This window comes from Tachyglossus aculeatus, chromosome 4, assembly GCF_015852505.1.
Source record: "Tachyglossus aculeatus isolate mTacAcu1 chromosome 4, mTacAcu1.pri, whole genome shotgun sequence".
Taxonomy (NCBI): Eukaryota; Metazoa; Chordata; class Mammalia; order Monotremata; family Tachyglossidae; genus Tachyglossus; species Tachyglossus aculeatus.
Window position 1 is genome coordinate 122,266,223 of NC_052069.1, and position 13,217 is coordinate 122,279,439.

A 13,217-nucleotide genomic window follows, 5' to 3' on the forward strand; every position below is an offset into this window, starting at 1 on the left:
GTGATCAGGTTGTCCCACGTCGGGCTCACAGATTTAATCCCCATTTTACAGATGAGGGAACTGAGGCCCAGAGAAGTGAAGTGACTTACACAAAGTCACACAGCTGGCAATTGGCGGAGCTGGGATTTGAACCCATGACCTCTGACTCCAAAGCCCATACTCTTTCCACTGAGCCACACTGATTCTTGTTTTTGCTCCTCTGGCCCTCCTTACTGTGTCCCACCCAAACTCCTGCATTTCCAGGTTCAAAACTCTCCACTAGTCTGATCTGACTGAACTCCTGCTTCTCTTTCATGAGTCTCACCCTGTTCCCTACTCCCACTTTGACTCCTAATCCTTCTTACTTGACAATCCCTAAACTGGAAGTAGCTTTCCACCCATATTCCCCAAACCTCCTCCCACCTATCTACCCAAATCCCCTATTTTCTGGGAATCCTGCCATTCCGTCATCCTGAAGCAATCAAGGGGTAAGATAAGGATGCAGGGGGTGAATCACCAAGGCAAGACAATCAACTCTAACCCCTGAACACATATTTTTACAGGGTTGGTAGTTTTTCCATCTTGTTTTCTTGCTGCTGAAGCTGACCAAACCCAGCAGATGATTGAGCACCTAGGAAAATGGCCACTTTTTGGAATTCCCCCAAGTCTCTCATCCTCTTTCATTTCCAGGTTGTTCAATTTGAGCAGCAGCAAGTAGGTCGAATGGGGTGAGAGAAGTAATGGAACATAGGCAGCAGTACCAACCAATAGCTGCTCTCAATGACTGGTAGTCAAACAGTTGAAGGTAGCATTATTCTTTCTGGTTTAGCAAACCCTTTGTTGTAAAGACCTGGTACCCTCCACAATACTGGAATTAGGATGGATGTTGGGAGGGATCCATCTTCCTCTCCCTTCCCTTCTCCTTTCATACCTCTTCCCCACCCCATAAGTCTTTGAGTTTCAATCTTCCCCTCCCCACCTGCCCTGGATCACTGATGCAGGAGATAAGGAACTTTTATGGATAGGTCAAAGCAAGCAGCAGGAATTTTTAAACACTTAAAATTACCACTAGTGATATTAATTAAAACTGATCGTTTCAGAGGGTGGTTAGAAGCAATAGAGTCAAATTTTTCATGCACAAAAAAAATGCACTGTAAAGTTAAAACAACATGCTCAGCAGATTGCTATCTAATGTATTTTAATGTTTGTCTACTCCATTAGATTATAAACTCCTGAAGGGCAGGGATGATGTTGACTAATTCTACTGTACTTCCTCAAGCACTTAATACTTGTGTTCTGCACCTCATAGGCTCTCAATAAATACTATTGATTGTTGGCTATTACTTCAGATAGTCCTACAGAAGATATAGAAGCACTGAGAGGTTAATGTCTTGCCCAGGGTCTCACAGCAAGGATATGAAAACTTGAATGTGAACACAGTCCGTGAATCTCTTGGGTGAACTATTCCCTCCTGATCAGCACCAGGATTCAATGGATTCAGTAGGTTCAGAACATTTCCCTTTGTACCCACTGGATTGCTCTGAGTCACTGTTGCTGAGCACACACATTTTCTAGGTCTTTCAAGCGAAGGTTCTTTGTTTTGATTTAAATCCTGTTTGTCTTTCTTTCCCTATTAGAACACAAGCCCTTTGGATGTGCATTTGAACCCCATGCACAGAGCTGAAAATAGGTTTCATAATAACATAGTCAGGTGGGTTGGGAAATGAGGGCTTGGGGGAGAGCATGTTCAATTTGATCTTTTAAATGTCTCACCCTCTCTGCCCCTGCCCATCATGTGTGACACAATAGGAAGTTGTTTCTCAAAATTGGATTCTAAAATTCATAGTGTTATCAAGTCACAGCTAATTTATTTTAGAATTTCTGGGACATTCCAGAAGATGAGTCTCTCAACCCTGGTGCAACACTGCTTCTTGCATTGACCTTTGTTCTTTTGGGTCACCCTGGGCCAGTGCTGCATCCACCTGTTACTTGCACAGGTGCCCCACAGACAATGCCCTTAATGCCAGGTCCTTTTTCCTTCCCATGTAACTTCTGCCGCAAAAGGGGCCGAGACTGGAAAATGTTTCTGCCTTCTGTGGAAGTGAAATCAGAGTTATTTATTGGGGGGGCACCACCGCAATCTGGCAAGTACCTGATCTCCCATTTTGGACCTCCCATTATTCATCCTGACTTTCTCCACAAAGCCAAAATGTCTCCCTGTCCCTGAGCAATTGGGTGTTCTTCGGTTTCAGAAAAGAAGCCACATAAGATAAGCTGATGGGATTCTGGTTTATGTGTTTCAGTAGAGTTCAGTAAACCTTTCTGCTGTTGTCCCTTGCCTTCCTTCCGCACAACACACATGCACACACACATACTCTCTCTCTCTCTCTCTCTCTCTCTCTCTCTCTCTCTCTCTTCCTGGGACCCTATACACATGCATAAACATGATTCAAGAAGTGAACAACAAGAATATGACCTTCCACAGTCTGCTATAGAGGATTTTGGATAGAATCAGAGAATTAGCCTGGCCTAGTGGAAAGAGCACGGGCCTGGGAGTCAAAGAACCTGGGTTCTATTCCCAGCTCCACTACTTGTCTGCTGTGCAACCTTGGTCAAGTCACTTAACTTCTCTGGGCCTCAGTTTCTTCTATAAAATGGGGATTCAATGCCCGTTCTCACTCCTACTTAGACTGTGAGCCCCACATGGTCAAGGACTGTGTCCTACCTAATTGACTTGCATCTAACTCAGAGCTTAGAACGGTGCTTGATGCATGGTAAGCACCTAATAAATACAATCATCATCATCATCATCATCATCATTATGTCTGTAGTGGCCAACAGGAGGATTTCCTCCTGTAGGTACAGCAGTCACCTCCATCTCCTAATTTTGTGAAAACGTAATGATTATCAATAACTTCATCTTTAAGAATGAAAAAGTCTTTATGACTGCAAACAGTGGGTAGAGATCCCTCTCTCTATATCTGCTCTTAGAGTACACAAAGGTTTGAGTCTATTATTATTATTATTATTTTTAATAATAATAATAATATTAATAAAAGAATGCTAGCATGTCAAGGATGGCAAAGTCGAAGTCAAGCCCTAGCAGGTGCTAACCTTCCATCCATATATCAACCAGGTCTGGCTCCACCTTGTTTAATCTTCAAGTCCTGCCACAAAATATCCCCATCCTAATTGTGGCCATTTTGTGAATTTCAAGAGAAAACATGTACCTTGAAACACAATAGCAATCATCTGGGGAGCCTCAGAGAATATGCTAGATTTTTGCTCATAGGTCCCCTCAACTGTTGTATAAACAAATGCCCCACAGGAAATACAATTAGTACATTCCAAGGGTCAGGTGATTTTAAGATCATGCTCATTCTCTGGTCTACGGCTCTTCACCTGTCTGTACAATGTTCTTGGGCTTTTCACTAGGAACAAAGGGAGTTTATATTAAATGGAAAATCAATGATGAAATCTAGAGCTCTGCTGTAATAGTGACCAACTGGTTACCTTGTTGGTCTCCTTCTACAAGAAACCCGATATCAAGTTTCTATCCAATTACCAAAAATAAGAAAATGTGAAGCCATAAATCTATCAGACAGCTGCCAAGGGAAGCAATGGATTTACATTCAAGGGTTCAGATGTTAAGACTTCATTGGCATAAGAAGGTACCTACCTGTTTGGAGAATCTGGGTCAAAACATGTCTTGGTAACATCGGAAATCTCAGGGTTACAGCACTCCCCACCATCAAAGTTATATCTCTCGTAGTTACAATCCATGTCACATACGCCGTTCTGCTTCTTCTTGTTGAAGGTGGCGTGGTTAACGTACCTACAGTCCCCACCATCGAAACCTGTCAGGGTATGATTGCATTCTGGGTCACAGCTCTCATCCCCGATCTTGCTGATGTCACAGTTTGCCAGGATGAGGCGGTGGCGCAAGGAGGAGTTCTTCACCTCCAGCACCTCCAGCTGCCACGTGATGTTGTAACGTTCGAAGGCCTCAGTCAGGTGCTGGTGTTGGAAGGCTATCTGCTGCTGGCTGACTGTGGGATTTTGGTGGAAGTCATCATATAGATTCACCACTCGATAGCGCACCAACTTGTGGCCACGGAAGCTTGGAAGTTGGTTGTAACTGGTGATCACCTCTGTGTTGTCACACAAGGTCTGCCCGCAGGGAGGAGGCTCTAGGCTAGTATCCAACAAGAAGCTGTGGTGGTAGCTGAGTTCTACCTGAGGACTGGTGCCATCCTTCATGGGAGACCATGTGGTTTTCACATTCTCCAAGCTCTCCTGAAGGACTAACTGAGGTAGAGGGGTGTCTAGCCCATGGATGGCCTGTCCCATATCCATCAAGATCTCCTTCTGAGATCGAGCCATCTTCCAAAGACTCAGGTGTTCTAGGTAGCCTCGATAGTTCTGGTTTAGGGCATTCCCACCAATCATGAGGACTTTACACTTCAAGGTCAAGGGGCTGAAGATGCCACCTACTTGCTCCGTGCTGGTGGCCACCTGGGCACCATTCACATAGAGTTTCATCTGGCGTCCATCGTAGGTGGCAGCTAAGTGAACCCACTGGTTGGGGAGGTAGCTGCGATGAGCGTTGATGGTGGTCACTTTGCGAGCACGGTCTGTCTTCAGTGAGAAGAAATAGCGGGGATCTCTATTCCTCTGGTCACTGATGGTGTGAATCCCCAGAACCCAGCCTCGGTCGCGAGAGGTGTAAGAGCACTTGTCATAGAGTCCTATGGATCCCCCCAAAAGAAAGAGGAATAAATAAGGTTATTGTTTTCTTCTCAATAAGGATATTCATGTGAGTGTAGACTGGTGAAGTAGGCTAACGATGATTAGGTAGGTGAATTTGGTGTCAGGTGTTCCAGAAGTGTGCATTACATATGATTCTCCCATTTTCAGAACTAAGGCAAGTTGAACTTCCCCTCTGCTAACAGGGGGAATGCATTCTTGTGTCTCTATATCTGTATCTGTAGAGTTGAAGAGGTCTTCAGTTTGCCATCATTGGTCTAAACAAATTAGAGTCTCATGAAATAACTTTGTTAATGTATTTCTCAGTTTCTCTCTTCCTCCATCTAATTCATTTTTCACCTCTATACACTCTGATGGTCTTCCTAAAATAGACAAGCTGCCATTTCAATGGACATTTCTATCAAATGTACAGTTGGCTAATAAGGAATACATAATCAAAGTTGGTGAGAAAACATTACCCATGAGAGATTATGAGAAAAATACCTTATAAATTTGATTTTATTGAAGAACTTGTGGAGAGGATGAGAGAGAGATTACTGGAGAGATGCAGCGAGCAAGATGGAGAGCAAAGGAAGAAGTTGGATGGAGAGAGAGGGAGGGGGGGAGAGATGGAGGGAGGGAGAGAGAAGGAGAGAGAAAGAGAGAGAGAGAGAGAGGTCCATGAATGAATCTCATGCCTTTTGAGGAAACTATTCTAGACCCAGTGCTTTCAGTTCTTCTCAATCAACAGGGCTTTAGTTAGTAGTTAGTCAGAATCCATTAGTACTAATGGGATACCCAAGGAGAAAGCCCTGAACAAGGAATCAAGCAAAAACAAACTTAGTCTTTGCAAAGACACTATCTTTGGGATGCAGAATTGTGCGTATGTCATATTTACACTATCTGCTTGAGTGGGTAAGAGTCAAAACAAGGAACTTTGGGCCAAGACCCACTTTTCCTTGACATCATACATTTGTGTAGTCTCTAGATAAAAAATTCTCTATTACTAGCCAACCTTACTAATGCTTTTTCCGAATAGCACAATAGTTATGTTCTATAAGACATACCTTTAGGGAAAACTCAGGGAAAAGGAGAGAGAGCAAAGAGGGGACAGGAGTGCAAAAGGAGTGAATGAAAAAAGAGGGAAGAGGTGTCTTTTGTGAATAAATGGGATGCATGGAATCAATTAATCACTGAGTGCTTACTGTGTGCACAGCACTGTGCTAAGTGCTTGGATGAATACAATAGAGTAAGTAGACACACGGTCTGCTTTCAAGGAGCCTTAAATCTAGCAGAACGGCTTCATCTCACTTTCTAAATGGGAAACCCTGAGAAGTTTGGGGATATCCACTGCTTTCTTAAGAGTCTTAAAAGACACTATTTGTGAGAAGCAGCATAAGAATATGACAATAGAAAATCTAAAGAACATCAGAAAAGAAAAGAGAAGGGTGTCTAAGGACATCAAGAGATACTGTACTTGGGGTTTTTTTTACAAAGCACAAACTTCCACCAAAAGGTACTACTGAAAATCATAAATCCTTGTCAGTTTAGCTTCAGTTAGAAAACTAAATATTAAATCCTGGTCTCCCTCTCACATCCAAACAATGGATCTTACTTTTGATTCTGAATAAGTTGCTCAACAGCCATCTGTTAACAATCACTCATTAACAGTGTGGTCTTGTCTAGTATCAACAAGAGCAAAGGTTACAGGAGCATTCACTGTATTTTCTTTCCCACCTCCCCTCTACCCCTCCTTCTCATTCTACCCCATTTCGATCCTCCCCTCCACACCAAAAAAGAACCGCTAATGGGAAAGTTGAAAATCTAGAAACAGGCCTTTTTCTGCCCACTCTTATTTTGTTAGGGGCTTTCAGCTCCCCCCTTTTCCTGTTGTCTTTGGAAGGGGGATCTCAGGGTTAGGAAGGTAATGTGTTTATACATCTGTAAGGCGAACTCAGTTCAGAACCTTTTCAAGACCAACTTCAAGCATTTGGTGCTTCTTCTGAACATGCAGAAGAAATAGGAATAGAGAAGATGCGGAAAAATGGCTGGTGAAGAAAGAGAGAAAACAGCCCAGGGACAGCAGAAAAGAGGAAGGGTATGTTTTAAGAGAATAAAGAGAGAGTATCAGATGTGAGCATTAAGAACAATGTTTTCCAGAGTGCTGAGGAAAAGGTTTTTCCAACAAGAGGATGCAAATCTGATTTAGGGTCATAAGTGCCACTTGCTTTCCTTCATCAAAAAAGGTTTACAAAACATCCCCAAAACTCATGTTTTGAATATCTTCTTCTAACCAAGTCCCAAACAACTTCAAACAGATATACCCTCTGCTGCAGTGTGGTATAATGGAAAGAGCCTGAGCCTGGGAGGCAGGGTACCTGGGTTCTGATCCTGGCTCTGCCCCTTGCCTGCTGTGAGACCTTGAGCAAGTCACTAAATTTCTCTGAGCCTCAGTTTTCTCAACTGTAAAATGGGGATTCAATACCTGCTAGACCTTCCACAGAGAGTACCTTTGACTGATTATTTTGCTTCTACCTCAGAATTTAGTATAGTGTTTGGGACATAATAAGAGCTTAATAAATACCACAATTATTATGGTACTAGTAGTATTATCTATGGTACTTATTAAGCCCTTACTATGTACAAAACTGTCACATCCATAATGTCAGAAAAAATTCTGCAGTAAGACTATTCTCAGAATAGAGAGCAGGATTAAGAGGCATGGGTAGCAGAACCATAGGATAAGTTATTCTGATGGTGGGCCTGGGAGGTAGTAACTACTGTAATTTCTAAGGATTTAATCCAGAGGTGAGGAGCTAAACCACTTACACACATTTTACATTTAATGTGTATATTATTAGGACATGGGTTTTTTATATCAAGCAGTTTTCATGAGGCAGTGATATTTTACCTCCAATGAAGATTATTTCATGGCTGCTCTCTTTTACATTCCTTTCTATCTGCTTTCTCTTGCTGATCTAGACTTCTCTACTAGAAGAATTCTTGAAGAGATCTATACTGGGGCTAAGGGCTACCAAAACTCTTGGCAGAGGCTCAATCTAGAGAATTTGGTGGGGTGACCACAAGGTCTCAAGGTCTGTTTAAACCAAAATCCTCTGAAAATCAGACACTGCAGTTGACAAATCGGGAGAGTCTTTTCCCTACATATATATGCCAATGGTCAATCAACACTGATGTTATTACAGGGAATATTTTTCCTGAGTGATAGTTTAAAGATTCTCTCACTAGAATGGTCAGAACCAAGTATTTAGGGCTCTTTCCTAAATCCATCTAGAACAATGTCATTACCATCATCATCATCATCAAATGTGTTTATGAAATACCAATTGAGTGTGAAGCACTGCACTAAGAGCTTGGGAAAGTACAGAAGAAGCAAAACATATCATCACTTCCCTCCAGAAATTTACAATTTTGGGTTCTAATCCCAATTCCATGACTTGCCTCCTGTTTAACCTTGGGCAAATCATTCAACTTCTCTGTGGTTCAGGTTCTTCATCTTCATCTTCAATACCAGTTCTCCCTCCCCATTAGACTGTATTATGTGGAACATAATTATGTCCATCTGATTGCATTGAATCTACTAGGGAGGACTAGGATGAAAATTATTTACAAAAGTAGGAGCAGGAAGAATAGCAAAAATTTTTCAGGAAGCTGAAAAACTGTGTTCATGCCAGACTTCCTTTAGTTATCATAGCAACTACCTGGGAACTAAGTTCAAGTCTGACTTGAGAATGGGCATTTTTGCTTCTTCCAAATTTCCTTCATTGTCCACTCAAATGGAGAAAAGTTTTTGTTGTTGTTGTTTGTTTGTTTAAAAACAGGTATAGAAGTGGACAGTGGGTCTTTGGCTGGTTAACTACCCCAAGGGCAATGCCACATCTTACAGGTGAGGGAGAAGAGACAGAGGAAGCAGGTTCAGAGAAGCCCCTGTAGTTTGGGAGGTGATCTGTGACCAGTTTGCTGGAAGAACAGAATCCTAGGTGATGGGACCCAGTTCTGAAGCAAATTTAGGTCAATAATCAAAGCTGCATTCAGGGGAACAAGAGCAGGAGCTAACGGTTGGGGCTGTTCTTCTTTCCTTCACATGTTTTAATCGTTTAGTATCAAAGCTGTAAGGAACGCTTGAGAGAGCAAATATTCTTCAGGACCCTATAGAAAGCTTTTATCTGTCCAGAAGAATATAACTAAAATGGACAGATTTGGGTTAAGTATATCAATGTTCCCTACAACCAGATGAGTCAGGGAATACCTACAGAAGCAGCTTGGCGAGGTTTGCAATGGGTGTTGCAGTGTAAAGCCTAGAGCAGTTTTATGGGGAGTATTCGGGACTGTCTCTCACCAACCTCACTCTGTCCATTAAACACTTTTAATTAAAATCCCAGGAAGAAAAGACCTCAACCTAAACCCTTTCCAACCACACTGCTAAAAATGTTCTGTCATGGCTCCTACACTGGACTTCAAGTTCCTTCAGACTCTCTCCAGTGCCTGGATTTGCTAGAGGAAGCAAGGAGACACACCTTTTTCCCCACTTTCTGATCCTTCTAAGTGGATTCTCATCATACAGTTCACCATTGTTGCCTAAACTATTTGGCATTTGGAACTGGGATAGCACTGGGATAGAGAGGCTCTTTAGGAGTTGCTCCTTTTTCTTCTAGCTAGAGGATTAACATCAGGCATTGAGATCTGAAGCCCAGCTATTAGAGCAAACAAGAGCTAGAAATGAGGGACAAGAATTGTACAATCTGAATGGTTGGCACTTGGGTAATATTTCAATAAACTCCTTGGCTGGAGGGAACTCTTCACAGTATGTGGTCCTGAAGCAAGTGTGAAGCTCCTAACCATTGTCTTCAAGGCTCTCCTCCAACTGACTTCCTCTTACCTATCTTTTTTCTTCTACTCTTACACCCAGGATCATATTCTTCATTCCTCTAAAACAAATAATAATAATAATAATAAATTGTAGTATTTGTTAAGGGCTTACTGTGTGCCAGGCACTGTACTAAGCACAGGGGTGGATACAAACAAATCAGGTTGGACACAATCCCTGCCCCACATAGGGCTCACAGTCTTAATCCCCATTTCAGTGATGAGGTAACTGAGGCATAGAGAAGCTAAGTGATTTGCCCAGGGTCACCCAATAGACAAGTGGTGGAGCCAGGATTAGAATCCAGGTCTCTCTGATGCCCAGGTCTGTGCTCTATCCAATCTTCTAACATCCCCTGGTTGCAGACTCTCCATCTCTGGCCCATTGCTCATGCCTTCTCCGAGGATGGAATTCCCTCTCCAGTCAATTCCACCAAATCATGTTCCTCCCCATCTTCAAAGCCTCCTAAAAAGCCATTAAGGGATATTCTAAAAGATATTCCCTAATTCCCACCTTCATGAACATGACATCTACTAGCCATTTTAGCCTTAATGTACCTATCTATTGATTTTGTTGTAATGTATTCATGCAGTTAGTACAACAGAAAGCATGCAGTTCTGGGAATCAGGAGATTTAGGTACTTGTCTCAACCCGGCAAGTAGGGGAGTGATTCTGGAGATATTCCATCAGCGATAAAGGTTTCTAACTGAAGAAAAATCTAGGGCATTCGGCCTGGTGGACAGTCCCAGCAGTAATCCTGAAAAACATCTGTGCCTGTATCCTGTGCCTGTATCTGTGCCTGCATCCACAAAGGCTACTAAGGCAAGAGCTTATTGAGTTATGTGCTACAACCAGCTTCGGTATTATGTTGCAGTCACCTTGGCCATAAGTGGGTCCTGCATGTAAACAAACTTTGTGCACACTTTGCACAATTCTAATTACTTCACATAAATTTTTTGTCCTGAAGATGTAGAACTGAGGCTCATCTGAAGTCTCATCTGAGACTCCAACATCATGATCAACAAACTTTGTCATGCATTTATTTCAATGTTAGAGTTTATTTTATCATTTTTGCCTAGGTTCTTACACTTTATCATCATCATCATCATCAATCATATTTATTGAGCGCTTACTATGTGCAGAGCACTGTACTAAGCGCTTGGGAAGTACAAATTGGCAACATATAGAGACAGTCCCTACCCAACAGTGGGCTCACCGTCTAGAAGGGGGAGACAGAGAACAAAACCAAACATACTAACAAAATAAAATAAATAGAATAGATATGTACAAATAAATTAGATAAATAAAGAGTAAAAAAAAATATGTACAAACATATATACATATATACAGGTGCTGTGGGGAAGGGAGGGAGGTAAGATGGGGGGATGGAGAGGGGGACGAGGGGGAGACGAAGGAAGGGGCTCAGTCTGGGAAGGCCTCCTGGAGGAGGTGAGCTCTCAGCAGGGCCTTGAAGGGAGGAAGAGAGCTAGCTTGGCGGATGGGCAGAGGGAGGGCATTCCAGGCCCGGGGGATGACGTGGGCCGGGGGTCGATGGCGGGACAGGCGAGAGCGAGGTACGGTGAGGAGATCAGCGGTGGAGGAGCGGAGGGTGCGGACTGGGCTGTAGAAGGAGAGAAGGGAAGTGAGGTAGGAGGGGGCGAAGTGATGGAGAGCCTTGAAGCCGAGGGTGAGGAGTTTCTGCCTGATGCGCAGATTGATTGGTAGCCACTGGAGATTTTTGAGGAGGGGAGTAACATGCCCAGAGCGTTTCTGGACAAAGACAATCCGGGCAGCGGCGTGAAGTAGTGTCTGTTTGTCAGTGTGTGTCTTCTTTGTTTCCCACATTAGATTGTAAGCTCTTGAAGACAGTTGCACTTTGACTTCTACTGTGTATATTCATGCACTTAATACCATCTTCTGCAGAGCAGACATTCGATGAATACTATTCCAGCTGTTTGTAATGAGGAGTATGAAGATGATAATGATGATCCTGGAACCAGGAATAAAGTGCTTTGGTGACAAACACAGTTAAGGATGGGAAAAGCCTCAAGAAGAAGACAAAGAAGAATGATGAAAGGAGAAGCAAGAACAAGAGGGGAAAAGAATGAAATAAAAAAAATTTCACCTTATGTCTCAAATAAATTGGGCAAAGCTAAAAAAATAAAACAAGCAAAAAACTGCTCAGGCAATGGGTTTAAAAGATATTAGGCAGAGAGAGTAGGGGAAGGTTAGGGTTAAGGTTTGTTTTGTTCAGGCCACAATCTTCTCCATCTTCCAAAAATTTTTACAATCCCTCCTCAACCAGGTAGCCTTTCCCCATGACTTTTCAATGGCCCAAATAACAGCAACCCAGCTATTACCCTTAGCACTTACACATTTACACCCAACCTCAGTACTTACATTTATATCTGACATATTTTATCCTTGTTCTTTCTCCTGTTACCACTGTTTAGAAATAAATTTCATCTGTCTCTTCCATTAAATTGTAAGGTACTGGAGAGCAGGAAATGCATGCTTTGCTCCCTCTGTACTATCCCAACTGCTTAATGTGGTGCTCTATAATCAGTGGATGCTCAATAAATTGCACTGATTGGTTGACTCTTCATTCAATTGAAATGCATAACTATTCCCAGGTGTAAATTGAATCTATGGGTCCTTATTCTTTTATTTCTAGATGGCAAGCTCCTTGTGGGCAGGGAATGTGTACGTTTATTGTTATATTGTACTCTCCCAAGCACTTAGTACAGTGCTTTGCACTCAGTAAGTGCTCAATAAATACAATTGAATGAATGACTGTACGAATGAATGAATGTTTTCTTGGTCTGTATACTGCTCATTCATATAACTGAAGGATATTATCAAGTCTTCCTTTTTCCATTTCTCTAACACAAAATGCTCTCCAAACTCTATAGGTTCTTTATATAGTAGGACTAATAATAATAACGTTGGTATTTGTTAATCAATCAATCAATCAATCATATTTATTGAGCGCTTACTATGTGCAGAGCACTGTACTAAGCGCTTGGGAAGTACAAATTGGCATCACATAGAGACAGTCCCTACCCAACAGTGGGCTCACAGTCTAAAAGGGGGAGACAGAGAACAGAACCAAACATACCAACAAAATAAAATAAGTAGGATAGAAATGTACAAGTAAAATAAATAAATAAATAAATAAATAAATAGAGTAATAAATATGTATAACCATATATACATATATACAGGTGCTGTGGGGAAGGGAAGGAGGTAAGACGGGGGGATGGAGAGGGGGACGAGGGGGAGAGGAAAGAAGGGGCTCAGTCTGGGAAGGCCTCCTGGAGGAGGTGAGCTCTCAGCAGGGCCTTGAAGGGAGGAAGAGAGCTAGCTTGGCGGATGGGCAGAGGGAGGGCATTCCAGGCCCGGGGGATGACGTGGGCCGGGGGTCGATGGCGGGACAGGCGAGAGCGAGGTACAGTGAGGAGATTAGTGGTGGAGGAGCGGAGGGTGCGGGCTGGGCAGTAGAAGGAGAGAAGGGAGGTGAGGTAGGAGGGGGCGAGGTGATGGACAGCCTTGAAGCCCAGGGTGAGGAGTTTCTGCCTGATGCGCAGATTGATCGGTAGCCATTGGA

General features: G+C 42.7%; 1 protein-coding gene and 1 long non-coding RNA gene across 2 annotated transcripts in view; one reads left to right on the top strand and one right to left on the bottom strand.

Moving 5' to 3' along the window:
- The window catches only part of LOC119927350, a 71,428-nt gene extending 59,726 nt beyond the window's left edge, over window positions 1–11,702 (top strand). Inside the window, exon 3 of the long non-coding RNA XR_005450404.1 lies at window positions 11,534–11,702. This is a non-coding gene — a long non-coding RNA (uncharacterized LOC119927350). The remainder of the gene's footprint in view (window positions 1–11,533) is intronic.
- PAPPA (pappalysin 1) overlaps window positions 1–13,217 on the bottom strand; it is a 287,178-nt gene that overhangs the window by 249,851 nt on the left and 24,110 nt on the right. Inside the window, exon 2 of the mRNA XM_038745960.1 lies at window positions 3,659–4,727. Within this exon, the coding sequence (XP_038601888.1) occupies window positions 3,659–4,727 (1,069 nt within the window). The remainder of the gene's footprint in view (window positions 1–3,658; window positions 4,728–13,217) is intronic.